The following is a 26,984-nucleotide window of genomic DNA, read 5'->3' as shown; positions in this document are numbered from 1 at the left end:
TCTCCCAGGATTATCACACTGAATGTCCATCTGGTTTAGGTCAATCAGTTAGCAGATTTACCTGGCATGCTTTTATTTGGTAATGCAGACATTTTCTTTGTTTAATATTTCACAATTTGTAACCTGAACATTTTTGTTGTGTGATAAATATTCATATGTGACTTTGATGTTGATTAAAGAAAGACAGATATTAAGAATCAGAAGTAGCTCATGGGATGGAAATAGCAGAATTAGCTTGGATTGCTAGCAGTCCAAGTTCTCTTTTCTTGTAAAAAGAGATCTGCAAAAGGTAGGGAGAACCCATAGCTGCAATATGAGAATGAGGGGCATTTGTCTTTTCATTTGTTGATACTGTCAATACTTTTCTGACAGAGAGAGGGAGAAGCGCTGAGGTCAGCTTGTGGATGATCTTGATGTGGCAGCACTTGTGTTATGAACACCATTTCCTGTAACACTACCTCTGTTCTATTGACAGCGCTTCCCAACTTTGTATCATCAGCAAAATGTGTCTACAGTCTCCTGCTTTTGTGCTCAGGTTATTAAGGAAAAAATTAACCAAGATTACTTTGCGAACCAGTTTTAGAGGTACTCAGCTGGTCAGTGGTCTCCTGGTCAATAATTTGCTGTTGAGCATATCCCCTCATTATCTCCCTTTTACCAGATTGTTATGCATTACTTTCCAATGTAAACATAAACTTCTCCGGTTTAGATAGTAATTTCTCATTTGGCACAGTATATGATGTTTACCTGAATTGAGGCAGATTAAATCTCCTGCATTTCCTTGTCCACTAATTCAGTTATCTTGTCTGATAAAGATACCAGGTTAGTCAGGGCTGCTCTCTCTTTGGTAAACTAATGTTACATTTTGTCCCTGCTTCCATTCAGCCCTAATTTTTATTATTCATACGTTAAAAATTGTTCTAAGCCCTGCATATGCTGAGGTCAGAATACAGTTAGTTGGATAGGTTGTTTGTTTTTATTCAATGCAAATACTCTGTTATTTTTCATTCAAATATTATCACTCAACACATTCAGTGGTAAAAATCCCAGCTGCTGGATTTTTGCTTACCTGTGTCTGCTCCCTCAGACTGTTCTGGTTTCCTCCTTGGCTCTCTCTCAACTGACAAAGATGTGTCATGGTTGTGTATCACAGAACATTATCCTTGTTAACAATTACGGGGTGTTCTCATCTTCTACTGTAGAGCACTGGAACAAAGTAAGAGATTGTGTTTGTGGTTGTTCCTATGTTAAGTTTTTTATTTGAACCTCAGTCTTTCTATGTTTTTTAACCTTGATATTCTTTTACTCGTGTCTGGTGAGCCTCTTACTGTTCATCAGTGTCAACTTACCTTGAATACTGTCAGGTCGTGTTTTCTCCTTCTAACCTAGACTTCAAGATGTAGCTCTTTTCTCTTGCCATTGCTCTCATTCTTTGAAGGTTTATTATATATATTTTAATCATCCATTCTGAGGTGATTATTCACTCAGCTAAGTCTGAAGCATTTTTTCTATGGTGTTTTTAGTGATTCAGAATGTAGATTTTAGGGAGTTTTTCTATCTTTGACTTAAATAGATTTAAACCTTTTCCAAATTCTGTTCCTTCACCTTATTTTATATGCTTTGAAATGTTTCAAATCATAATCACTCTAGATTTTTAAGTATTTTAAAAATATTTACAGAAATTTCGTAAGGATTTCTGTGGATAGTGTCTCTCAAAAGTTTCTCAGTAGTGGAAGATAGTATATAGTATAACTGTTGATCATTGTGTGCATGTTTCCTATCATAGAATCACAGAATGGCCTGGGTTGAAAAGGACCACAATGATCATCTAGTTTCAACCCCTCTGCTATGTGCAGGGTCACCAACCACTAGACCAGGCTGCCCAGAGCCACATCCAGCCTGGCCTTGAATGCCTCCAGGGATGGGGCATCCACAGCCTCCTTGGGCAATCTGGCATCACCACCCTCTGTGTGAACAAATTCCTCCTAATATCTAATCTGGGTTTCTCAGTTCATTATACAAGGTGAAGATTGGTTGTATAGTACCAAAAGCCACATCTTTAGTGTGCAAAACTCCTGGCTGATCCGAGAAAGCAGAGCAAATTGGAAATGTTGTAATTGGTTGGTTTTGAGTGTTTGACCAAGATAAAGCAATCAAATACACTTGTTATCATATTTACACCTGTCCTTTTGTATTTGTTTGTACTTATGTGTAATTGAAACCTATGAGTCAAACTCATTTTACATAAGTGACAATCTTGTAATAATGTTGAAACTGTTAAAATACCTAAAACTATTTTTTTTTTTATCCAGTGAATTTTGATGAAGAAATAATTCAGGCATCACATAGAAGAAACAGTGAGCCTTGTCAATATTAGAAACATCTATTCTGTGGTCTTTTACTACTGAGTTTGTCTCATGTGGTTCCTGGCAGCACTAATCTCTCTAACAGTATTTGAGAGATCCCTATCCACATAAAATCCTGTAGATCTTATTTGTACTACTGTAAACGGTGTTTTTATAATTCTTCCCTCAGATGATTTTGACCCAAACTGAGTTAACTTTGTCTGTGTCACTTGTATTTCTCTGCATGATTCACAGCTGGAATAAAGACACTTGAAAGCACTTTCTAAGAGAGAATTCTATAATATTTTGCTTCAGGGTGTGTATCAGAAACCTGTGAGAAACCTCTGCTTCTTCCTGTATTGCCCACATTATTGAATCAGTGTGACACTGGGAATGCCCTCCTTGGCCTCTGCTAGGGTCCTGTGTAATGCACTTGCAGTCCTTTCACTGTGGTCTGTAGTTCCAATTACTGTACTTGCTCTCTGATAACATTATCAGGTCTTTTTCTAGATTTTATTTTCATAGAGTCATAGAATGTCTTGGCTTGGAAGGGACCTCAAGGATCATCCAGTTCCGGCTCCCCTGCCATGGGCAGGATTGCTAGCTACTAGCTGAAGCACCAGATCAGGCTGCAGCATGCCCCATCCAACCCGGAGCTGAACACCTCCAGGGATGGGGCATCCACAGCTTCCCTGGGCAGCTGTGCCCGGGCCTCACCACCCTCTCAGTGAAAAACTTCACCCTGACATCTGATCTAAATCTTCCCTCCTTTAGTTTAAAACCATTCCCTCTTGTCCTATCGCTGTCTACCTATGTAAAAAGTTGTTTACCTGCCTCTTTGTAATCCCCCTTTAAATACTGGAAGGCTGTTAGGATGTCTCCCTGCAGCCTTCTCTTCTCCATACTGAACAAGTCCATCTTCTTCTGTCTGTCTTCACAGAAGAAGTGCTTCAGCCCTCTGATCATCTTTGTGGCCCTCCTCTGGACTTGCTCCAAAAGGTTAACATCTGTCCTGCGTAGGGGCCCCAGGCTCAGATGCAGTACTCCATCTGGGGCCTCACAAAGGTGGAGTAGTGGGGGACAGTCACCTCCCTCATCCAGATGGAACCCAGGGATACCATCAGCCCTCCAGACTGCAGCTCACACTGCTGTCTCATGTTGAGTTTTTCATCAGCCAGAACACTTAAGTCCTTCTCAGCAGGACTGTTCTCAATGAGTTTTTCTTCCAGTCTGTACACATATCTGGAATTAAGCCAACCCAAGTGCAAAACCTTGCAGTTTACTTTGTTGAACCTCATTAGATTCACAGGGTCCCTCCTTTTGAGTTTATTAAGGTCCCTCTGGATGACATCCCTTCCTTCTGCTGTATCAGCTGCTCCACTCAGCTTGTTGCTGTCAGCAAACTTGTTGAGAGTACTCAGTCCTATCATCTATGTCATTGGTAGTGATGTTAAAGAGTAACAGTCCCAAGACATACCCCTGGAGGACAGTGCTTGTCACCAGTCTCCACCTGGACTTAGAGCTGTCGGCCCTTCTAACTAATTCCTTATCTATTGGATATTCTACTCTTCAAGTCTGTATCTTTCCAATTTAGAAATAAGGACTGGTTTTTAAAAGGACTTGTGCAAATCTAGGTAGATGATGTCAGTTGCCTCCCTTTTGTCTATTCATGCTGTCATTCCATCACAGAAGGCCACTGGATTGGTGAGGCATGACCTTCTCTTGGTGAAGCCATGCTGGCTGTCTCAGATCACCTGCTTGCCCCTCACGTGCCTTAACATTTCTTCTGGGAAGATCTGTTCCCTGATCTTTTTTAGCACATAGGTGAGGCTCACTGGTCTGTTGTTCACTGTGTCCTCCTCCCTCCCTTTCTTATAAGTGGTAGTGATGTTTCCCTTGTTCCACTCAAGCGGGCTTTGCCTGACAGCTACGACTTTCCAAATATGATGATGATTTTTGTTTATTTTATATTTTTCTATGTACATGGATAATGTTTTACTCTTTCTTGATTTATAATTTTATTCTCTGTTTGGTAAACAGATAAATCTTTCAAATTATCCATCACATTTCCTATTTTAAAATACTTACAAGCTGTACTAGACCTGACTGAAAACATTAGTGACCCACATGCAAATGATATCATTTTGTTGAGAGAAGTCAGTTCTGTGTGGATGCTTACCAGTGACTAAGCATTCCCAACGAAGTCATCTCTTAATCAGCACTGATACCATGCCTCCACCTTCTTTCTCTCAAAAAGGTAACTCCCAGTGAGTCACAAAATTGCCACCCAAAGTTCAATTAAACCTTCCCTTCTTTAAGCATTTTCTCTGCCATCCTCTGTAGTCATCCGTGAGTCATTTCTGCAGAAATTGGGTTTTATCATTTATTTTGATATGAGAGACCCTCAGTAGAGCTTCCCACACTTCTGCCTCAGTCTACGACTTGGATGCTACATATTGAATAATAAGGATAAAGAAGTGATGTGCTGTGGCTGTCTGCTCGTCCCTTGTGTACTGCAAGGGGTAAAGAGCCCCCTGAGAAGAGATTAAAAAATCACCTAAGCGGATTGAACGCGTGAGGGAACTCAGGAAATTTTAGTTCTTGTTTGAGGGCTTCAGCTTAATGTCTGCTGCAAAAATATAAAAATAAAAAAGCCTGTTTATCTGCTCATCCTGTTCACTCGTGTGCAAATGCTTGTTAAAACATATGCATTGATATCAGAAGCCAACATTTGCCTTTTTTTCTATTAAGTTAATATGGTTTTGTGGAATTCAGTGTATGAAGGGGCCTGGTACTTCAGAACTGATTCCTGCAACCATAAATTGTTGCTTGTCTCATGTAGCGTTACAAGGTCAATAATGCAGAGGTCCTCTTGTACCTGGACTGTTGCGGAATGGGGACCTCTGTGGTAGCTCTTAAAATATCATATGGACACCAGATATTTCTTCTAAAATTATATTTTCAGGAATTGCAGTTGAGTTGCAGAAGCCTATAAACAGCAGTTAAGAAAAAAGATCAATAAAAGTATGTATTTTATTTTGGTGCAGCACTATCATTCATAGCCTTGGTCATATGAATAAAGTTATAGTATAGGATGTTAAAAATACATCCATCGTATTTTTAGCTGTTTTTTCCTCTGCATCCTTTGTTTTTCAAATATCTGAAGTTTAATATTTAGGAAAGCATGCTCATAGTTGATTCTAGATTGATTCCTTCATATAGTTAGACATAATTTAAGTATTAAGTATGTTGCAGTTTCTGAGGGACCCTATTTGGGGTACGTGCTGCAGCATGCAGTACAATAAAAGGTTCTTTCAGCAAATGTTTAGGAAAATACTTTCCAAGAGATCTGCGCAAGATTAGAATTGCTGAGTGCTCTCCTCTTTGGCTTCCTGTTTTGGAATTAAATGCCTTCGGGACACTTGGAATATCTCAGCTTTGAAAAGCAAGAGCAATTTAACCAATTAAGTACTTCATCGTCTTAGCTGTGATTTCAGATTGTTTTAAATAGGGGTGAATATCTGAAATAGTCTCTGAGATACCTTAATCGAATTGAGGGAACAAATTATCTCCAGGAGCTATAGAGTAGCTTTTGAGGGAAATTAGAGGGTAAAGTGCAGCATACAGCCAAAGCTATGTTCTATCTCTTTCTGTGCAAATATGCACACTTACTACCTCTTTTCTTACCTTATTGTATCCCATGTTTCTGATCCTATGGGTTGTCAAGTGCATCGCTTTTTTGATGGAGCCAAGGAAATTGTAACTGTCAAGCCTCTCGTGATATGTGCCTCCTGCACACAAAAGTGATCTGTGCAGACCCATGCACCGTGGTGTCTCTCCCTCACTGAGCTCCCTAAGATGAGATACATTCATGTATTTAATCGTTCACAAGGTATTTGGGTTTTGCATCTCTTTAACTTATCTGTGTCAGCGCCAGGTAGGAGCTTGGCCATGTGTGCCAATCCTGGCTTTTGTAAAGCCGCTGCTGCAGTAGTGGTGGTTGGTCATTGCAGTGTTGTTGACCATCTCAAGTCTTTTCAGCCATGTTTTGTTGTAAATCTTATTTCAGTGTTCCTAATGTGATATTGAGCTTTCTCGTCAATTAAAACAAATGTTGTCTGAAGATGGAAACTGTTAGAGGATTTATTCAATTTAGAAACATTCCAAAATTGTTCATTCAAATTTTTCTCTCCACGTTCTTAGTTTTGGAGCAGAGCTGGCTTCTAGGTGCAGTTGCACTGAGTTGTCCAATACTACTTGTGTTGTACCAGAACTGCTGGTTATAGCTGAGAAACATTTCTACTTGCGTGTTTCCTCTATTTGCCCACAGAAGTCTCCCAGCAATGCTATTCAAAAGCAGTAGGAATATAGTCTTTATTGTTAGATAGTGCCGTAACAGTCTATTTTTAATTATAAGAATGTATTGCATTGTGTCTTCTCATTTGAATTTTGTGGATTTTAGCTACATTTTGTCAAATTACAGTTACTCCTTTGTAAAGCCTGCTAGTGATTAAATTTGCATTGAGTTCTATTATGTACTGCATTCCTGAAAATTAATAGTAGCATGTAATATAGCATGGCCATTCTTATTTGATATCACATTAATAAAAGAAGCATTCAGTATTTTCTTTCCATCCAGTATGAATGTCACCAATATACATTTGGGATAGTTGTGATAAACGGCATTTGATAACATTATAGTTATTAATACTTAGAATACACAGAATATTTTGTTTGAAAATGAATTGAAAGGCTTTTGACCTGCCAGATCTGAATACAGAGCTTTGCATTTCCTATGTAGAAGTGACTGCAGACTAGACAGTAAGTCCATCTGTATTACATCACATATTAATAAATAGCTTTTCAGAGCAGATAAAAGCTGAACTGATTTGACTTGGTAAACTCTGGCCCTGTTCCTAAAGAAAATATTTACTCTCACACCTTTCCTAAAAGAAAAGATCACTGGATCCTAATGTGATACTGTTTTTTATATAAGTGTGGGAACAAATCAGAGTATTTTTGAGAATTTACAAGTGAGTTCATAATTATTTTGTGTGAGAGTTACATTTTTAAAATTTAATTAATTCAAGTTAATGAATTAATTGAATGTAAACTACAATTTACAATTATTTTGAATCTGAAATAGACCGTTCTGTTTGAATTTTTTCCTTCTATTGCCTTAATAAGATAGTAATGTATGTTCTTCAGTCTAAGTGTATATTCAGCTTAAGTCGATTGTTATTAAGCTACCTGGTTTATAAGCATGGTTTCTAATTGTTGTGATTGTATGGTACAGCTTATGGCCAAGAGGTATCATTTTGACAGACATGCACTTAATTAGGGGCTCTGCATGGCACACGGCTTCTGGACCACGCCATCGTCGTTTTCCTTCCAGCTGCTCGTAATCACAACCTGTAACTTTAAATTTCTTGTTTTTATCGTGCCAGATTTTGTGACAATTTGAGCATTTCTCTCTGTAACTTTTTCACTTCAATTACTGCTAAACACTGTCAGTCTTGGCACCATTTTTGTACAGTTTCCCATCTGAGAAATTAATGAGGATTTGAGTTTGTCTTCTGTAAAGTAAAGAGCTGCAGGAATTTCTGTCAGTCTCCCTGTTGAATTAACTGTGGCCAAAACTGGGTTGCTGCTGAGCTTCTCAATGCAGAAATAATAATCTTGTTCTAAAAAGATAAAACTGACCTAAAATACAGCTGAACTGTTACCTTTCTCTTCTGATGTGTCAGTATTTTTTCTTTTTCACCTATCATAAAGCATGCAATTATGAAGCGTAGAGCTCAATCTAGGAAGCAGTTAGGTCCAAGAAAGCAATAATCTTACATAATAATGCTAAATCTTGTAGTAACTTCTTATAGTTTGTACAAATTCAAGATAATAAAAATAATGTGAAAATGCTGCAATTTCTTTTATATCTGTCTGGACAAAATTCAAGAGATGGACTTTGGCCTGAAGCTTGCACTGCCTAACTAGAGTAAGATTGAGGCTTCTGTCCCTGCAGATGGACCTATGTAGAGTAATCCCTGCACCTCGTCTGCGCTGCATGGTAATTCATAGAGTAAGGCTGGTGGCAAGAAAGCAAAGATAGGAATGCCACCATCTCCATCTGCGTCTTCACAGAATGATAGAATCATTTCACTTGGAAGGGAAGATTAAAATCCATCTATTCCAACTCCCCTGCAATGAACAGGGACACCTACAGCTCCATCAGGTTACTCAGAGCCCCCTCCAGCCTGACCTTGAGTGTCTCCAAGGACTGGACTTCCACCAGCACTCTGGGCAACCTATGCCAGTGCCTCACAACCCTTAGATTAAAAAAATTCTTCCTTATATCCCTTCTATATCTCCTTTCTTTTAGTTTGAAACTATTATTTCCTCTTGTTCTGTCACAAGAGATTATGCTAAGGAGTTTGTCTTCTTTTTCTAATGGCCCCCTCTATAGGTACTGAAAAATCGCTCCCAGGTCTCCCTGGACCTTCTCCAGACTGAACAGCCCCAGCTCTCTCAGCCTGTCCTTGTAGGAGAGGTGTTCCATCCCATGAGTCGTTTTTGTAATCCTTCACTGAACACACTCAAATAGGTTCACATCTCTGCATTCATCTGGTCGCAGTACTCCAGGTGAGGTCTCACCAGTGCACAGCAGAGAGGCTTGTCATGTTGGCCGTGCTTCTTTTGATGCAGCCCAGGGTACAGTTGGCTTTCTAGGCTACAAAAGCACATTCCTGGCTTGTCTACGGCTTGACATCCCCCAGTATCCCCAGGTCCTTCTTGGCAGGGCTATGCTAATTCCTTTCTTCCTGCAGTTTGTACTGACAGTGGAGGTTGCCATGACCCAAGACCTTGTACTTGCATTTATTGGACCTCATGAGATTCTCCTAGCCCCACGGTTCAGTCTGCCTAGATCTCTCTAGATGGCAGCTGATGGCTCATTGCGTTGACTGCACCCCGCAGCTTGATGCCAACTGCAAACTTGCTGAGGGTTTACTCAATCCCACTGTTAATGCCATTGATGGAGATATTAAAGAGCACCAATCTCAGTACTGATCCCTCTGTGGCACCACTTATCTCTGATCACTCTCTGAACATCCAGGCATTGATCACCACTCTCTGGGTTTGATCTCGTAACCATTTCCTTATCTATCAAACAGTACACCTGTCAAATTCCTATATTTCCGACCTGGAGAGAAAGATGCTATGAGGCCTTCTTGTCTAGTCATATATCCTGCAAGAGTAGGGCTGCTGCACATGCCTGAGGTGGAAGAAGAATTTTGATAATGGCTATTGTTCACTGGAGGGAGCTTACATAAATGCATGTCTGGAGCCCACACATCAGGCCATGGATGTGTGTCCACGGCTTAGGACATACCTCTTGCATTGCCAGCTTAGCTAGCCTCTCTCCCAGCACTTAGCTGTGCTTGCTGTGATTTCTGCCAGGAGGGATTTTATTGCTAAGCCCTATTTTATACATTAAAAGAAACATACCTCTTTAGGGGGAGGAGAGGAGTCACTAAATTCTGCATTTTGAATGTGACAGCAGGAAAAAAAATGAAGAGTTGATTTTGAAAGAATTCCCCACCTTTATATGAAGGGGGGAAAAAAAACGAAACAGTTCGGTTTTCATGGTCCATTGCTTCTTTCACTTGAATAGATTTTGCTTTCACTTGTGATAACAGTTTTAAAGCAATCAAAAGACAAATCTAATTTCCAACCATTAGAAGCGATTGTTAATGCATGAGGGACTACTAAAATTTTATGTGCTGCATCTTTTTGGGGTGGAACTGTTGGTTTTGTTCTTCTGGTATGCCTTGCATAACGAAAGGCTGTGTTTTTTTGTGTTAGCAACCTGTGTATTTTGGGGAAAAACAGCCATTCTAATAATCCCTGGATTCTTTAGCAGCATCAGTCAGGGTGCTGACTTGCAGTTAGAAGGTTTTCCTTTGGGAAATGAATTATTTACTAGATCCATGTGCCTGTAGGAATCCATTCCTTGTTTACCTTAATTCGTGTCTGTTTTCCATAGGTGGCTTAGTAGCTTCTCCAGAAAGCTGTGTCTTCCAGAACACAATTCTTTGGGCTGGTTGTTAGCAGCATCACTGACTGTAGTCAGCGTTGCTTTCTTCTTCTGTTACCACAGGGCAGTATTTAGCTAGGTTCTTTACCTGGCTAATTGAGTTTGAAGAAACACAAGACAGTAGGGAACATTCTGTAGCTGCTTAAAGAGAATAAATCCATAAGGTAACTTTGTCATTCCAAGGGTCTCTCTTGTATCGCCTTGTCTGTCACTAATGATGGCTGCCCTGGAAAGCACACAGAGACTGCTGAATTCCTGGTATATGCTTAAGATAAAAGAGCAATTAATGGTTATAAAGATGCTGGAGCTGTTGACAAATGCATTTGTACACCATTCATACTTAACATTTTCAGGAAAATGTCCACTTTTTAATGCATTTTTTACAGACAAGATACAGTGGGGTAAGGGTGTTTGAGCCTGTGAGTTTTAGCATAATGTGAGCATTTAATAGTTGAAAGGAAAATACAATCACGTAATGCAAACAGAAGTTCTCTTACTGCATTAAAATAAAGAACATGCGCTAGAGTGGTTTGAAGTTCTTAAAAGTTTTTTGTTTTTTTTTAAATTTTCTCTTGTCTTCAGGATGTTTATTTTTGCAAGGAGATTTTTTGCATTTTGTAGGTTGTGTTTCAGTACCCACATCAGTGATTGTTCTTGGAGCAGAGTCCAGGCCCATGGCTCATTCATCCTTCGCTCAGCCACTGCAGCCAGGGCCTAGGTGATGGTGGAGACTGTAGAATCACATAATGACTTGGGCTAAAAAGGAGCCTTAAAGCCCACCCAGCTCCAACCTCTGCTGTGAGCTGGTTTCCCCTTACCAGATGAAGCTACTCAGGGCCCCATCCAACCTGGCCTTGAACATCTCGAAGGATGGGGCACCCAGAGCTTGTTGAGCGGCTGTGCCAGGGCCTCACTGCCCTGGGATGATGTGAGATTCTGTGCTAGAGGTACGGAATCTTCAGCAAAGTGACCTGCAGAGACTGGAATGGTGGAGCTGCAGGCAAAGAAGGGAGACGTGATTCTAATAGAGGTGGAGAACACCCAGGAGGAAGAATAAAGAGGAGTACAGATACAATCTCACCAGGCTGCCGCACCCTCCACATTAAGCTCTGCTTTAATTCTGTCTGATGAATGCTGTCCTGCCATTCAGTTTTCATGTATTTGCCACAGGGAAAGTGTTGGACTGGGAGGGGAGCTGCTCTGTGGAGCTCATGTGTTTCACACGGGAGCTCACAGTCATTTTTGGAGAAACAGTTAAAGAGGTACACGCATGATACATTTGTTTTGAAGTTTGGAGGCCAAAATGTAATTAAGTGTAAATATATTCTAAGGAATGAAAACAAATTTCTTACTAATCTGGGCTGCGTCTTGTTTCCCCCCGCTAACAAGGCTGCTGGTCCCAGCAGCTGCTCCTCTGTCTTCTCTTCCTCCCCTCCCTGCCCACAGCCCCATCCTGCCCTGCTTGTGTGTGAGGAGAATCCCAGGAGGCTCCCTGGAAGCAGGAGGAAATGGAGGTCAGGACACCAAAAACAGAGATGAGGAACATGGGAACTGGGAGAAAGGCAGATGTGATATCTGAGAGAAGTGTGCCTGCTGTCGTTCAAACCACTTCTCTTCCCCTTTTCCCCCAAAAAAAGACTTTAGGGCCTGCTTTAGCATTTCAAAGGGAATTTGGGCTGAGGAAGGAATGCTGGCTCAGCCAGTCTCTGTGTGTGAGGTGAGGAGAAGGAAATATGTGGCATCAGCAAAGGAAAATCCCTTCTCCATCAGGTGATTCTCCTCCTCCCATTTCACCTTGCCTGTTCCAGTCCCTTCCCTTCCCATTGCAGCCCTCCCTCCAGGAGCAAGCTGCCCTATACAGTGTCTGCTGTGATTGCACACAGCATCAGAGCGCACTGGAGGCTCTGTCCTGCTCCCAGATGTTACCAGCGGTTGTTGTCTTGTCATCTTCATCAAGAGGAATGGAAGTAGTGCAAACACATTACTTTGCCTTCAGAGTGATGTGTGGCGTCATTTCTGATCTGTTGATTTAAATAATTTAGCATTTTAAAAAGGACAAATCAACTTAATTTGCTTAGGGGATACTTAAAGGTTGAGAACAATTTTATATCAATTAAAATTAGTGATAATTCATTTATGATGGAACTAATATAATTAATTAGGTGGTTGCTGCTTATCTTTTTTGTAATAGATACATTGCTTTTAAACATCTGCTCAGCAGTCCATTATAGTAGCACAAGAACAATTTTACATGAGAGCAACAGAGTAGCAGATGCTTCCTGATGACAAATTCCCAATTTGTTTAGGAAACAGTTGGTGAATCCTGGATTCACAGTTTTAATGTGAAGCATGGCAACCATGCAAGCAAATTGTAATGCAGAAACAAAAAAAAAACCACCAACAAAAAACCCTAAAAAAAAAAAAAAACAACAATAAAACAAAAATAAAGAAAAAGGGGGAAAAAAAGAGATAAATCAAATTATTTTGGTTATTTCATCTCATCTTTAAGCATCGCAAGACAGTCGAAATAACCTTTTCTGTTAACACAATAATAACCTTTTTTCTTTACACGGGTGTGTTTGTCTTGACAAGATCAAAGCAAAATTATGAATTTGTTTTCTTATCCGTGTACACATATGAACGTTTTGTAAAAGTTAAATGCAGTCTCCCAATGTTAAAAATTGGTTTCAGTGTTGTCTGTTAGAATAACCAAAATTTCATATTAGCTGAAAGAGTTAGAACAACTGTACACATTGAAAGGAATGTAGAACAGTTACTTGAAGAAAAATTTAAACAGGCTATCAAGTGAAAATTCTGTGATTTTGTACTTATTTATTTATTTTATGAGTTACACCTACATTTTAAGTTTATAGCTTTGCCAGTAATTTGTTAAAGAGGAAAAAATGGATTTCTTCTTCTGGGCTGATATAACACTCTCTGAGCTTCTGTGGCCTTATTCAGCCATACATAACTTTCAGGTGTTCCAGAGATCACCTAAAGCGACTGTACTCATTTTATTCCTCTCATCAGCAAAGTTCATCTCATCAGTGAGATATCATCAGAATGTTTAGAATCCAAGATGTACTTTCCTTGGATAAATCCTATGCATTGTACTTACAGAGGCTGTAAAGGACAGGATTACACATCAGTGCTGCATTTTTTATGTAAGAAGTCTTGCCACTGCCTTTTACCAAAAGAAAAGGAGATTAGAAATAGCCCTAAGAAGGATTCAGTTATCTGTCTTTCTGTGCAGATCTCAAATACAATGCACCCGCTTGTCACTAGAAATGGCACGAAAAGAGATCTGATTATCAGAAACTGTTTTGAATAATCATAGAAACTTTGCAGTAGACCCAGGTCCGCCTTGTAACAGAGCAGAAGAATGTCATTTTCAAAGCTTCTTACAGCTCTGCATAGAGCAGAGTACTTGATTTCAGACAGTGCTTAAACCATCAGTCAGAGAACTCTGGGATAATGCAAAATGAATGTGTGCACAAACATTCTGCTCTCCAGTGCGGTAATTTGTTTAGAGCAAAGCTGTTTATACAGCCTTCTTCCCTTGTCTGCTGCCTCTCCTGCCATCAGACTACGTACATCTTCTGGGAAGGCTACTTCTGCAGAAAATCAGCTTTCTCTGGAAGTAATAGGATGTTTTGGTAAGTGGTCCACTGCCTAATGTCCTGGTAATGGCAGGAATTCTCAAGAGAGTTTTCTTTCTGGCCATCTCAAGGAACAGTAAAATTAGAAGGAATGACAGACTCCTTTGCTTTCCTTTTCTACATCCCAAAAATGAAGATAGAAGTTGCTTACCAGTTGAAATCCTTGCCAACCCAGCAATCTGAATTCTTGATGACAAAGTTATTCTTAGCTTAATTTATGACTTACTGAGATAGTAAGTAGGTTATTTACAAAACATGTTTTCCCTAAGGGTATGCAGCTTTTGAGTATTTAATTTCTGAGTTTAAGTTATTTTTTCTTAGGTATTTGCAGGTAGTAAAGGGTATGACTCCTTTATCATTCAGTCTGAGTGTGTAGACTTATTGAACATTACATACATAAAGCAAGAGAGAGAAGTGTGTATACAGTGAGCTTTTTCGGTAGAACAACAGCATTTAATACATGTCCAGGTAGTCCTGCCATTTCTAGTAAGGTAAGCTAGTGACTAAGCATAAGATGATGCGGAATTGATGTCTGTAAATCAGCACTGTTTTGATTCCAAAAGGATGATCCTAAAGCGTTTTGCAGATTTCAATCTATGTTCTGTTCTAATTGTGGGATTCTTTCTCTTTCCTCCTTGTATGAACTCAGAAGCCAAGTTGTTTTTTGATTTCCATTACCACGTGCAGCTGGTTTTCTTTGTTTTATTATTTACACCAAAGAACTAAAAATGGATTTAAATAAAATTGTTTACTGTAGAGAGTCTGTCTTTTCCTCAAGATATATGTATTTTAATGGTGTTCTGCTGTATCTGATATCTGATCAGATGTTCTGAAAACGGGAAGAGGAAAAGTTGTCTTTCTTAGTCCTTTAAATGGTTTTATAGGAGCCAGGCATGGCATAACTGACTTCACCGGTCCTACAAAGTCAGATAAAGCAGTCATCATCGTCCCTTCTGGCACGTTGTCTTTAGTATCCCTTCATACAGTTTTTTATAAGTAGGTTAACACAGAGAGGATTTGCTTTAATGTTTCCTTTCAGTGCTTTATATACCTGTTTCCTGAGCTGCAGCTGTGCAGAACTTCCCAGAAACCTTCTATTCTGTGACCATCTGTGATTTTGTCATTTTGTGTCCAAAACTGTATTTACAGTACTACAGTACCTTGGTCTGTAGCTTCCCATGGTCTGGGCTCTTCATTCATGATCCACATGCTTCATTCAGCTGCAGCTGGTTGTCTAATATACTAAATGTGGGGGAAATATCTTTTATGTGGACTACCAAAAAAAAAAAAAAAAAAAAGTAAAAAAAAAGTGTTTTGCATGCCATTACTGCTTTAGCTTATCTGATACTATACCACCTCGTACACTGATTCATGGCTTAGCTGCCAATGTGAAATAAAAATGCAAAATTCTTTTGTTTTCTTGTGTGTTGAACCAATATGGAATTCAAAGCTGGTTCCTCTTTTCCATTCAGTCTGTTTCGTTGTGCTTGGACAGAGACAGCAAACCAATATTAATTGTTGGCAATAATAAACTTGCAGAGTAAACGCCCAACCTGTGGGGCATTATCATTGCTTAGTTCATGCATGAAAATTGGGGGGGTTTGTAAACCAAACAAGTCCACACCCATAGTGTCTTCTTGGAAAGTCTGTTCTAACATTTAAGCTTAATAGCATTAGTAATGTAATGTCTCCAGTTTCAGAGTTGTGAAGAATTGGCAGTTTTTAGAAAAGTCAAAATAGCTGGGTGTTCAGCACAATTTAAATATTATTTTGAAATTAAGAAAGTTAATGCAAAAGAGATTTTTGTTCCAGATGGGAAATATTTTAATGCAATAAGTTCCATCTCTTCAGATTTATTTCAGGCCTGCAACATATATAAATTACTTTGCACACAAAATATACAGTAACAGGAGAAAAGTGGCCTCCACTTTTGGAAGTGTTATTATTAAAACCAGACTTCTGCAAAAAGCCTTTAAAGAGAGAAGAACAAAGATTTTTATTTATTTATTTATTTATTGGTGGATACTGTTGATTTGTCCTTTGGCAGGCAAAACCAGATTGTTCAAGAATAGACTTTTAAAATGGTTTATAATAATGGCAATCAGAAGAGGTGCAGATGTGGTTACCTTATTGTGCAGGTATTCTGCCATAAAGATTTAAGAACGCATTTGCCTTTTTCTTTTGCCCACATAAGCAGCCTGCGTATAGAAAGGCCTCAATTCTGCAAGTGCTTATACAGAGTTCACAATTTGTAAGAGCTGAGTGTAACATGTCTTTGCAGAGTTTGGACTTCTGTGATTTTCTTGCTCACATTAAAATTCTAGTGCTGTGAAAGGGGTGATTGCTGTTTTTTTCTGTTCTGTATGTTTATTAATTACAACAGTTGTAATCAATTTCCTCTTGATAGAAATACAAAACTTGATATAATTCTGTGTTTGTGTTTATTGCTTTAGGAATCTTCGGATGATTCTCAAGTAGCTGGAGTCTGTGCAACAGAAGAAGTAATTCGCTATGAATATCATGTCTTGTATTCCAGCAGCTACCAAGTACCTGTGCTTTATTTTAGGGCTTGCTTTTTAGGTAAGACCCATTTTCTGTTAGACAGTAATGTAGAAAAATATGTCAGATGCTATAGATGTTAAAAACTCAAATTTTATATTAAGCAGAGAAACAGAGTAATGATCATGTGTAATAAGAAAGTAAGAGATGAGGCTGTTCACCAGTAAATTTTGTAATACTCCAGACAGAGAGCTACAGGACCTTGGAATAGATGATATCATCTCAGCCTGAAGGAGGCTGAACTTTGGCTCCTGGCATCTTGCCTGTGGTTGACTAAAACTACTGGTCATTTTTCTTGCTCTTTTCTTTAAATGAATACAAAAACCTTAAAGCTGCAGGTCTGAATTTGGCTATGAAATAAGTGGACATAATTACAGTGCTTCAGCAGAACTGTGTCTGTGTCTCTGAAGCGTCCCAAGTCTGGGGTCTAAGTATACCTTTAAATATGTCTGTTGTTTTCCATTTAACTTTGCTCATTTAAAAAAAAAAATTAAAAAATAGTAGTGATAAAGTATTGCCTTTTTCTCTCTATGAAAACTGTTTTTTGAAACTAACAGATATTTTTTCCTCCTAAAATGTACATCTTGTTATGCGTTACTGAATTGCTTCAGCCACTGTGATTTCAGTCCCCATCCTGTCAGGAAGGAAGGAGGAACACAGAGCCTCCCTCCAAGGCCAACGTTAGTGTCACTTATTTAATCAGCAAGCATAGAGTGATCATACTGCAGCACTGGCTGTGCTTTCTTCCTCTGTACCCAGTGACTGTGTACCAAGGGCTGAGGGACTGAAATCTTCAAGTCATTTTGTTCAGTCTCCTGCATGGTAGCATCAGCATCTTTTGTGTTTTGAATAATCTCCTAACTTTATCTAGATAAAGATGTCTGAATGTTGCCAGAGATATCTTTTTCTTTTTAATTAAAAAGTAGCTTAAGCTGCTTTGAATGTGTTTGGTAGATTTAATCACTCTCTGCCTTATATTGTTTAATGGTTTCTAATTTTGCAGTGTTAGCATTTTAAAAGGCACTTTAGATTTAAAATTGAAGAACAAATTCTCATAGGTTCCCTGGTGAAAAGATTTTAGTTGGAGGTGCAGTTTCACGAATGGATAATTTGGGGCAAATTTTCAAACTGAGACATAGGGAATAGGGGACATTGCTCTGCCTTCTACCACCAGAAGTCATTTGCACACCTCCTGCTGCAAATTTCTATTCTATTGCAAGTTTTTTATAAATGTGCAGTGTTTTGCTTTTAAACGTATTGTGGAGACAGAAGGATGAGGGAAGTTTTGCTTGAAAGAGACAGATTAACCTATTTGTGGTCCTGAAAAATGTCATCATCTTGGTTTTAGCTGAATTAATAGCACACAGTTTCTACAGAAGAGGATGGAGATGCTGCAGGTAGAAGAAATAGGACACTATTTCGACTGTACTGTACTTTCATATAATTAGTATTCACCATAAGCAGTTAATCACCAGAGAAGAGCTCCCAGAGACAAAACAAGTTGTTTAGCTTGTCAGCATCAGGGAATCGGAGGTGTTGAAACATGACTCCTTATATCTGGAAGTGGATATTACAGAAGCTAGTGGATGATCTAATGCACAGTCGTAGTATTATGTGCCAACAGCTCCCCTTGCAGTACAAATCTGTTATTGTTCTTGCAAGTAAGATTATGGTTTAAAATGCTTCTTGGGAACCTTTCACAATGGAAAACGATGATCTTTTCAGATAATTCGTAAGGTCACCTAGCCTGTCTTTCATATTTATCATTTTCTTCTAGCACATAATATTCTCTAACTCATCAAGAGAGAAGGTTACTAAATACTGGTATTAAGTGCTTCTCCGAGACTATTTTCAGATAATATTCTCTGGTTTTAGTTCTGGATAGTTTAGTTTTGAACACAAAGCATTCAGTCATAACTGCAAATAATTTACCTGCCTGTGTCCGTGCTATCTGAAGGCCCCAGAGTGGAGTTTCAAGAAACGTGCAGTGACAGCCACCTGAGCTATCTGAGAAAGGTATCTTTTGTCTTGCCCTGAGTCTATTATGTGGGAAACTCTAATATTTGTTTCCTTACAAGGGTCACAGTCTTTCTGGGATAGGCTCCTCACCGTGTTTCTTGGACAGCTAGAAATACTCACAGCATTCTTTGTCTGAAATTGACAGGGAAGAATCTTCTGAGACCTGCATCGATTTCCCACTCTAAATTCCTGCTATTGTTTGCAGATTAACTAGCAGAATGGGTTCTTCACAGGTCTCTTGTGAGCTACTCATGGTTTCCCTTGAATCCTGTCCATACTGATCCTCATGCTAATTAGAGCATGTTGCAAGAGGTGAAGGTGAGTTATAATCCTTTCAGTGTTTTCACAGCCCTGCCCTGTCTTGTCTTCCCCAGCAGAAGAGCAGGGAGGCTGGATTTAACACTCTGCTTCCTCTCTGGCGGTATGTTAAGTGGCCATTACAACTCGAGGCTTGCCTAGGAAATAATAATTTTTCTGCTCAACCTGACTAAGTAGTTTTGCTTGTTTTGCAGTATTCACTTCCTCACTTTGTGTGCTACAATAGCAGCTGGTGCTGGCCTGTCCAAATGTGCAGTATTCCAAATAGACTCTGAGAACTTTTCTAGAACAATTAAATCCTTTGTTTCTTCCATCATATGTGAATTTTCACTGACTTCAGGAGAAACTCTTAGGAAAAAGACTTCAGAAAATATTCCTGAGGAGTTTTTTTTCCTATCCTCCTTGGCAGGGTTTGCATCTTCAGGAGCTTGTGTAAGTGAAGACGTCTGGTTTTCACTCCTTTCTGCTAGCAAGGAGTGCTAAAAAAAAAAAGGGATTAAAAAAATTGCAGGTCACTTCTTCCTGGAGAAAGGCAAAAGATGCAAAGCTACATTGTATCATTATCCTTGTTGCTTTTAAAATTGCATCTTATGACTTATTTTCTGGTATTCATCTTTAGGTCACCCCCACCTCGCCCCCTTTTTTTTCCATTGTTCAGAGAAAGTTAAATATGTAAGGTAGTACAAGGTACGAGTACAATTGCAGAACTAAAATGTTCTGAAAAGCATCGGAACTTTTTGGTAGTCTCTGGGAACAGGTTTGCAGGAATAATCTTGTTCTGTGCAAGGACATACTTCAACTGAAAATGATGAAACGTGATGACTGCCTGGAGGAATGATTGAAAACATTGTGGGAGATGAGAAGATGATTTTAGGATACATACATATACATCTAAGAAAGTCCTAGTCTCTGTCAGGAGCTCAGGGCAGTGGTCCTCCTCACCTCACAGTGTCAGAGAACTACGTGCTTGTTCTCCAAAATCAGTTTTATCTATGCCGTACCTTTCAAGAACGGGGGCCATTCTTTCTCCGCCGTCTGAGATTACCAAAGAGGTAGCTGAAGAAATGCATGAACCCTTGCTGAGATCTGATGTCAGCAATTAGCCCTCTTAGAGACAGATGGTCTAGGCAATTAGCCTTTCCCTTCAGTGCTGGCATCAGCCAGATGGGCTGGGCTAGGTCCAGTAAGCTTTCTTTAATCAGCAGAGTATTTTCCCCTTTTCTTCATCTTTAAGATGTCAAGGAACTTTGTTCTTTTCCTGAACCTTCTTCATCTAAAGCCTTACATTTAAGCAACTCTTGCACTGACAGTGAGGTAGCAGTAACAAATTCACAGGTGAACACAGGCATGAGTCAGGAAACACCCTGCAAGAAAAGAATGACTTGTCTCAGTTTGCTTCTTCTTTTTCCTACAAAGGCAGAGGAATCGTTAATAGTGGCAAAGCACCAAAAAAGAGCAGGACTAATGGGAGTCTGTAAAGACTACAGCCTCACTCACCTAGAAAAGAGCGAAGAGAGGGGATTTTCAAATTGACATGTTCAAAATATGTCTAGTTCTCTGAAATAGATAGGTCCCTGACAATAAAAGCCATGTTAATGAGTATTGAGAGAGAGACAGCTTGTGAGATAATGTAACTTCCTCCAACCCCAAAGGCGTGACTTTCTGTATTCATAACAATGCTAAGCCTGATGGATGCGCTTTCCAGAAATCAGGCGTACTCTCTGAAGTCAGAAGCATGCAACAACTCTGTTCTTTCTCAGAAAAATAGTTCTTCTTAAGACCTTGTCCTGTAAGAATGAATCGTATCATGGTTTTGGCCATAAAAAATAAATAAACAAAAACAAATTAAAAAGCCCATCTGCTTTTAAACTATTCCTAACTAGCTTACGATGACATGAGTAAGTCAACCCCAGCTCATTTCAACACGCCTTTCTCAGTAAAGTTTATTATAGCCAAGACAATCTAAACCATAGTGATGTGAGCTTCCAACAGGAAGGCTGTAGTGGCTGGCGCAATTGAACCAATTGATTCAAGCCCGCAGCTAGTGAATGGCAGAGGCAGAACCAATATTTAGGAGTTTTTTTTTTTCCTGTCCTTTAGTGCCTTTCTCTTGAAATAAACCTTTGTTGGTTGTTTCTCAGGCACTTTTGGCCTCTCTTGCAGGTAGATGTCATGTTTGTTGCATCAAGTCTACATTTCACCTGTGTTGGTACTAAAGATGTATTGTATACAATATAAACAATAAGAAAACCTTCTACAGGTACATTGGCCAGAAGAGACAGGCCAGAATGGGCGTACCTACTCTGGTAAATTTAAAAGGAGAAATGGCTTCAACAGATGAAGAGAAAGCTGAGGTGCTGAATGAGTTCTTCACCTCGGTCTTCACTGGTGGCCAGGATTCTAGTCTTTTTCACGTCCCTAAGTCTTGCACCACCATACCTCTATGTGGGGACCAAGGAGGTAAATCCCTCCCCACTGTAAGGGTAGAGCAAGTCCGAGAGTGCCTCCTTAGACTGAATGAGTATAAGTCTATGGGGCCAGATGGCGTGCATCCCAGGGTCCTGAAGGAGCTGGCTGAGGTGGTTGCTGAGCCGCTCTCCATCATATTTGAGAAGTCGTGGCTGCCAGGTGAGGTCCCAGATGATTGGAGGAAGGGTCACGTCACTCCCATTTACAAGAAGGGGAGCAGGGAGGACCCAGTGAACTACAGGCCGGTGAGTCTCACCTCCGTGCCTGGGAAGATTATGGAACAGATCCTCCTGGAGAACATGCTCGATCACATAAAGAACGAGCATGTGATCTGAGACAGCCAGCACGGCTTCACCAGGGGAAGGTCATGCTTAACTAATCTTGTGGCCTTCTATGATGGAGTCACGGCCTTGGCGGATGAAGGGAAGGTGACTGATGTAATTTACCTGGACCTGAGCAAGGCCTTTGACATGGGCCCCCATCACATCCTCATCTCCAAATTGGAGGGAGGTGGATTTGATGGGTGGACAACTCGATGGATAAGCAATTGGCTGAAAGGCTGCAAACAGAGCATGGTGGTCAATGGCTCTATGTCCAAATGGAGGCCAGTAACGAGCAGTGTCCCCCAGTGGTCTGTCTTGGGACCGGTGCTCTTTAACATCTTTATTAATGACATCGATGAGGGAATTGAGTGCACCCTCAGCAAGTTTGCTGACGACACCAAGCTGAGTGGTGCAGTCGATACGGCGGAAGGAAGGGATGCCATTCAGAGGGACCTCGACAGGCTGGAAAGCTGGGCTCGGGTGAACCTAATGAGGTTCAACACGGCAAAGTGCAGGTTTTGCACTTGGGCTGGAAGAACCCCAGGCACCTGTACAGGCTGGGAGGAGTGGTCATTGAGAGCAGCTCAGCTGAGAAGGACCTGTGGGTCCTGATGGACGAAAGACTCAACATGAGCCAGCAGTGCACTCTGGCAGCCCGGAAAGCAAATGGGATCCTGGGCTCCATCAGGAGAGGGGTGGTCAGCAGGGATAGGGAGGTGATTGTCCCACTCTATTCGGCTCTTGAGAGGCCCCATCTGGAGTACTGTGTCCAGGTGTGGAGCCCTCAGTACAAAAAAGATATGGAGATTTTGGAAAGGGTCCAGAGGAGGGCCACGAAAATGATCAGGGGGCTGGAGCCCCTCCCCTATGAGGACAGGCTGAGGGAGTTGGGCTTGTTCAGCCTAGAGAAGAGAAGGTTGAGGGGTGACCTCATTGCAGCCTTTCAGTACCTGAAGAGAACTTACTCTCAGGAGGGGAGTAAACTCCTCGAAAGTGCTGACAATAGCAGGACACGGGGAAATGGTTTTAAATTAAAAGAGGGAAGATTTAGGTTGGATGTTAGGGGGAAGTTCTTCTCTAGGAGAGTGGTTAGACCCTGGAACAGGCTGCCCAGGGAGGTTGTGGATGCCCCGTCCTTGGAGGTGTTCAAGACCAGGTTGGACGGGGCCCTGGGCAACCTGATCTCGTAAAGGCATATGTTTGGTGGCCCTGCCAGGCAGGGGGGTTGGAACTACATGATCCTTGAGGTCCCTTCCAACCCGGGTCATTCTGCGATTCTGTGATCCAGTAGTGTTGGGCCACTCAGAAGTATATCTATCTAAGCTATGCAGCTTTATGGGAAATCAAAGTAAATCCAGAGTTACTTAACAGCTTTTGGGAAGCCTTGCCTTAGCAACTTCAGGAGGAAAGAAAGAAAAACAGTTGGGTGAAGGCTGGGGGAGAGAATTCACCAGTTCTGGATCCAGCATCTGACCTGCCAGTGGGGGTGTCAGGTGTGGAGTGAAGGGGCCTCCCCTAGACTTGTGTGTACCCCTATTTATACGTCCCAGTGCCTGGACTTCTGGAGCCTTCTCTTGCCCCAGTTCCAGGACTGGGACACCTGTCAAATCAAGAGAAGTGACACCAGGTACTCTCCTGTGGCTTAAAAGTTTCTCAGGGTGTTATATAGACGCACAGTACACTTGGTCTAGTCCCTCACTCTGAGGTGACCAATTTTCACTGGCGTTCACCTGGGGAAACAAAGTGCCTCCCATCCTATGAAGATCAAGCATAAGGCCACTTTCAGAGCTTTGGACATATCCCCAAGACCTGAGAAGTTCCATCCCAGAGTCCATAAGGAATCAAAAGATGGAGTTGATAAGCCACCCTCTACCAGACTTAAAAAGCCGCCAAGAAGTCCCCACTGACAAGAAAATGGAACACTGCACCCATTTTTAAAAAGTTAATTAAGAAGGACAGTGACCGAGTCCTGACCCTTGGCAGTGTGTTTAGCATAGAATCATAGAACCATACAATCACAAGGTTGGAAAGGACCTACAAGATCAACCCAGTGATCCGGCTTATCCAGATCCCTCTGAAGGGCCTCCCTACCCTCAGGCAGATCAGAACTGCCTCCCAGCTTGGTGTCATCTGCAAACTTACTGAGGGTACACTCAGTCCCCTCATCTAGGTCATCAATGAAGATGTTAAACAAGATGGGCCCCAGTACTGATCCATGGGGGACACCACTTGTAATGGGTCACCAGCTGGTCTTAACTCCATTAACCACTACCCACTGGGCACAGCCCTGTAGCCAGTTCCTTGTCCAAAGAAGGGTAGACCTGTCCAGGCCACAGGCAGCCAGTTTCCCCAGGAGAACACCATGAGACACTGTGTCAAATGCTTTGCTGAAATCTAGGTAGACTACACCAACAGCCTTCCCCTCATCTTCCAGTCTGGTCACCCAGTTGTCGAAGAGTGAGACATGAGTATGACGTAGATGACAGGGAATAAGGGGTGGACATTGGTTTTGACTGGGACAGAGTTAAACCACATCACTGTAGCTGGCGTGGTGCTGTGTTTTGGACATACTAGGAAAACAGTGTTCGTTACACACCAGTGTTTCAGTTGTTGCAGAGCAGTGCTTTACAGAGTCAAGCATGTTTCAGCTTCTCAGGCTGCCCAGTAAGTAAGGAGCTGGGGGTCCTGGGAAGAGACAGAACCAGGACAGCTGACCTAAAAAAAGCCAACGGGATATTCCATATCCTATGGGTATCAGTCAGTGGGTGGGGTGCCACACTTTTTTATTTTTTCCCTTTTCCTTTTCTTTCCTATTTTGCTGTTCTTATTTTAACCTAAGAGTTTTATCTCCTTTTCATCTTTTTCCCCTATTCTATTCCGTTCTTTCCCTCCCCTCCTCTCCTCTCCCCTCACGTGCAGACACTGGAACAACGCGTGCTTGTGTGTTTTTATCTTTTATTGTTAAGCCGTGTAAGCCCCATTTAGAGGCGCCGGTGGCGCCGCCTCTTGCAGGGCAGAGGAGCGCGCTGGGCGCTGCCGGCCCTCCTCTTGGTGGGGCGCCGGGATCCCCCAGCCGAGCGATTCCTGCCCCGGCCGCGAGAGGAGCCGCGGCTGCGGCCCTGCTCAGAGGGACCGGCTGCCTCGGAACCCGGCTCGCCGGGACCTCTGCCGAGGGCCCCGCTGGACGTGCCGGGGAGCTCCTCCGCGTCGGGACCCGCGGAGCTGCCGGAGGGAGAGGTGCTGGGGGCAACGGTCCCCTGAGGAGATGTGGAGGGACCAGACGGGGCTGGGGGGCCATCCTCGTGCTCCTGGGCAGCACTGGGCTCTTCGGGCCCGTCCTCGTGCTCCTGCTCCTGGGCAGCGCTGGCATCTTCGAGGCCCAGCAGCCTCCGGGCCTCCTGGCCGCACCGGCTCACGATGACTTCGATGAGCGCGTCCATGAATGCTGCCGTGATAGGTCCCAGGGTGGGCTGTGCGTGGTACACCAGGGCATCCCTGTTCAGCCCCACTCGGCACAGAAGAGCCAGGATCACGCTCTCCAGCCCACAGATCTGCCACCAGGGCAGCTCCTGGATCTGGGAGAAGATGTCCTGTATCCAGGGCTGCACTGGGAAGAGGAGGTCACGTCTCTCCCTGAAGAGTGCTGCCCACTCCTCGGGCAGGAGGCCACCCACTCTCGCTGCTCCCACATCCCTCTGCACAGCTGGCAATGGAGCAGATGCTGCAGCGCCTCTGCGGCCGGTGCTGGTGATGAAGCCGACGGGCACCGGCACTGCAGGCGGGGACACGATGCAGTCCACGAACTGATTGTCTCCCCGCACGCAGACCCGGATGGTCCGCATGGCCGTCCTGCACAGCGGGCAGCTGTCCCTCATCTTCGCCCACCGATGGATGCAGCCCAGGCAAAACGTGTGATCACATGGAATCACACGGGCCATGTCCTGTCGCACATCGCGACAGATGGAACATGTCCACTCCTCTCCTGCAGACATGTTCCTCTCGCTGAAGCTGGCTGGGAGAACTGAGGATGACCAGTTGTTCTCCTTCACCAGAGCTGCAGCGGTGGTGTCTCACTGCAAGAGGAAGAGAGGCCACAGTCACTCGCTGTTGTCCCAGGGTGTGAAAGTCCTCAGCAGGAAGCCCTGCCAAGCCCAGGACTGCCCTGAGGGACCCACATGTCCCCGCACCACTCACCTCCGCTGCTGCGGGTGCACTCAGTAGAGTCCCAGCTGCCTGCACTGGGCAGGGCCGGGGAAACAGAAGCGATGCTGTGGGTCAGGCACTGAGATGCTGCGAGCAGCCCCAGGCACGACCCAGCACAGCACAGCCAAAAACCTTGCTTGATCCAAAAACCTCCAAGCCTCGCAGAGCTGCTCAGCAGGGTCCAGGAACGAGCCAGACTGAGCCAGGCTCTGCCCGCACCCCACTATGAGCAGCGAGGGCTGAGCAGTCACAATCTGTCACCCGGTGATGTCACAGCCTGTTGCTCGGGAACATCACCATGGGCTGTCCGGCCTCACAGCACCCCAGTTTCAAGATGTTATTTTGTTTCCTGTTCCTAATTTGGTTCCTTTTCATTCCAGTCCACCTTTTATGCCTTACATTTGACATTGATACATAGAACTTTTATTTTCTTTGATTAAATCAACTGCTATTATATACATCCTCTGTTTCTTCACCAGTAAACTGTAGTGATTTTTCACTAGTGTGTTACACAGAAATTGGGTTTGGCATTCTCCTTGCTTCAGGAATGTTTGGTCCGTCTTTCCCATTCCTCTTCTGTAAGCATGATCCTGATGCTTTTCAGAAATATCGTCCATTCTGAATATACATTTCTTTCCGAGTGTCACACCCCACCTCTGGGATGGGGGAATTAGTCGAATTCATGAATCCCCTCAGACTGGATTGAGATGGAATAACATGGACCATGACTAACCATCAGCTTTAAAGAGAAATCCTTATAGAGCCGTGATCCTGACGTGAGCCTGTTGTGGCTGTCAGGTGAGGTCCAGGATGACTGGAGGAAGGGTCACGTCACTCCCATATACAAGAAGGGGAGCAGGGAGGACCCAGTGAACTACAGGCTGGTGAGTCTCACCTCCGTGCCTGGGAAGATTATGGAACAGATCCTCCTGGAGAACATGCTCGATCACATAAAGAACGAGCATGTGATCCGAGACAGCCAGCACGGCTTCACCAGGGG

General features: G+C 42.4%; 1 protein-coding gene across 3 annotated transcripts in view; it reads left to right on the top strand.

The window, feature by feature from the left end:
• Positions 1–26,984, top strand: part of ATG10 (autophagy related 10) — an 85,099-nt gene that overhangs the window by 34,838 nt on the left and 23,277 nt on the right. For all 3 annotated transcript variants that reach the window (XM_085529660.1, XM_032441297.2, XM_085529661.1), the window contains exon 4: positions 16,547–16,673. In XM_085529660.1, the coding sequence (XP_085385786.1) occupies positions 16,547–16,673 (127 nt within the window). The remainder of the gene's footprint in view (positions 1–16,546; positions 16,674–26,984) is intronic.

This window comes from Coturnix japonica, chromosome Z, assembly GCF_054131305.1.
Source record: "Coturnix japonica strain WE chromosome Z, WE-NBRP24, whole genome shotgun sequence".
In the NCBI taxonomy this organism is placed as follows: domain Eukaryota; kingdom Metazoa; phylum Chordata; class Aves; order Galliformes; family Phasianidae; genus Coturnix; species Coturnix japonica.
Note: the sequence above shows the minus strand (reverse complement) of the source record. Positions and strands in the feature narration are given on the sequence as shown.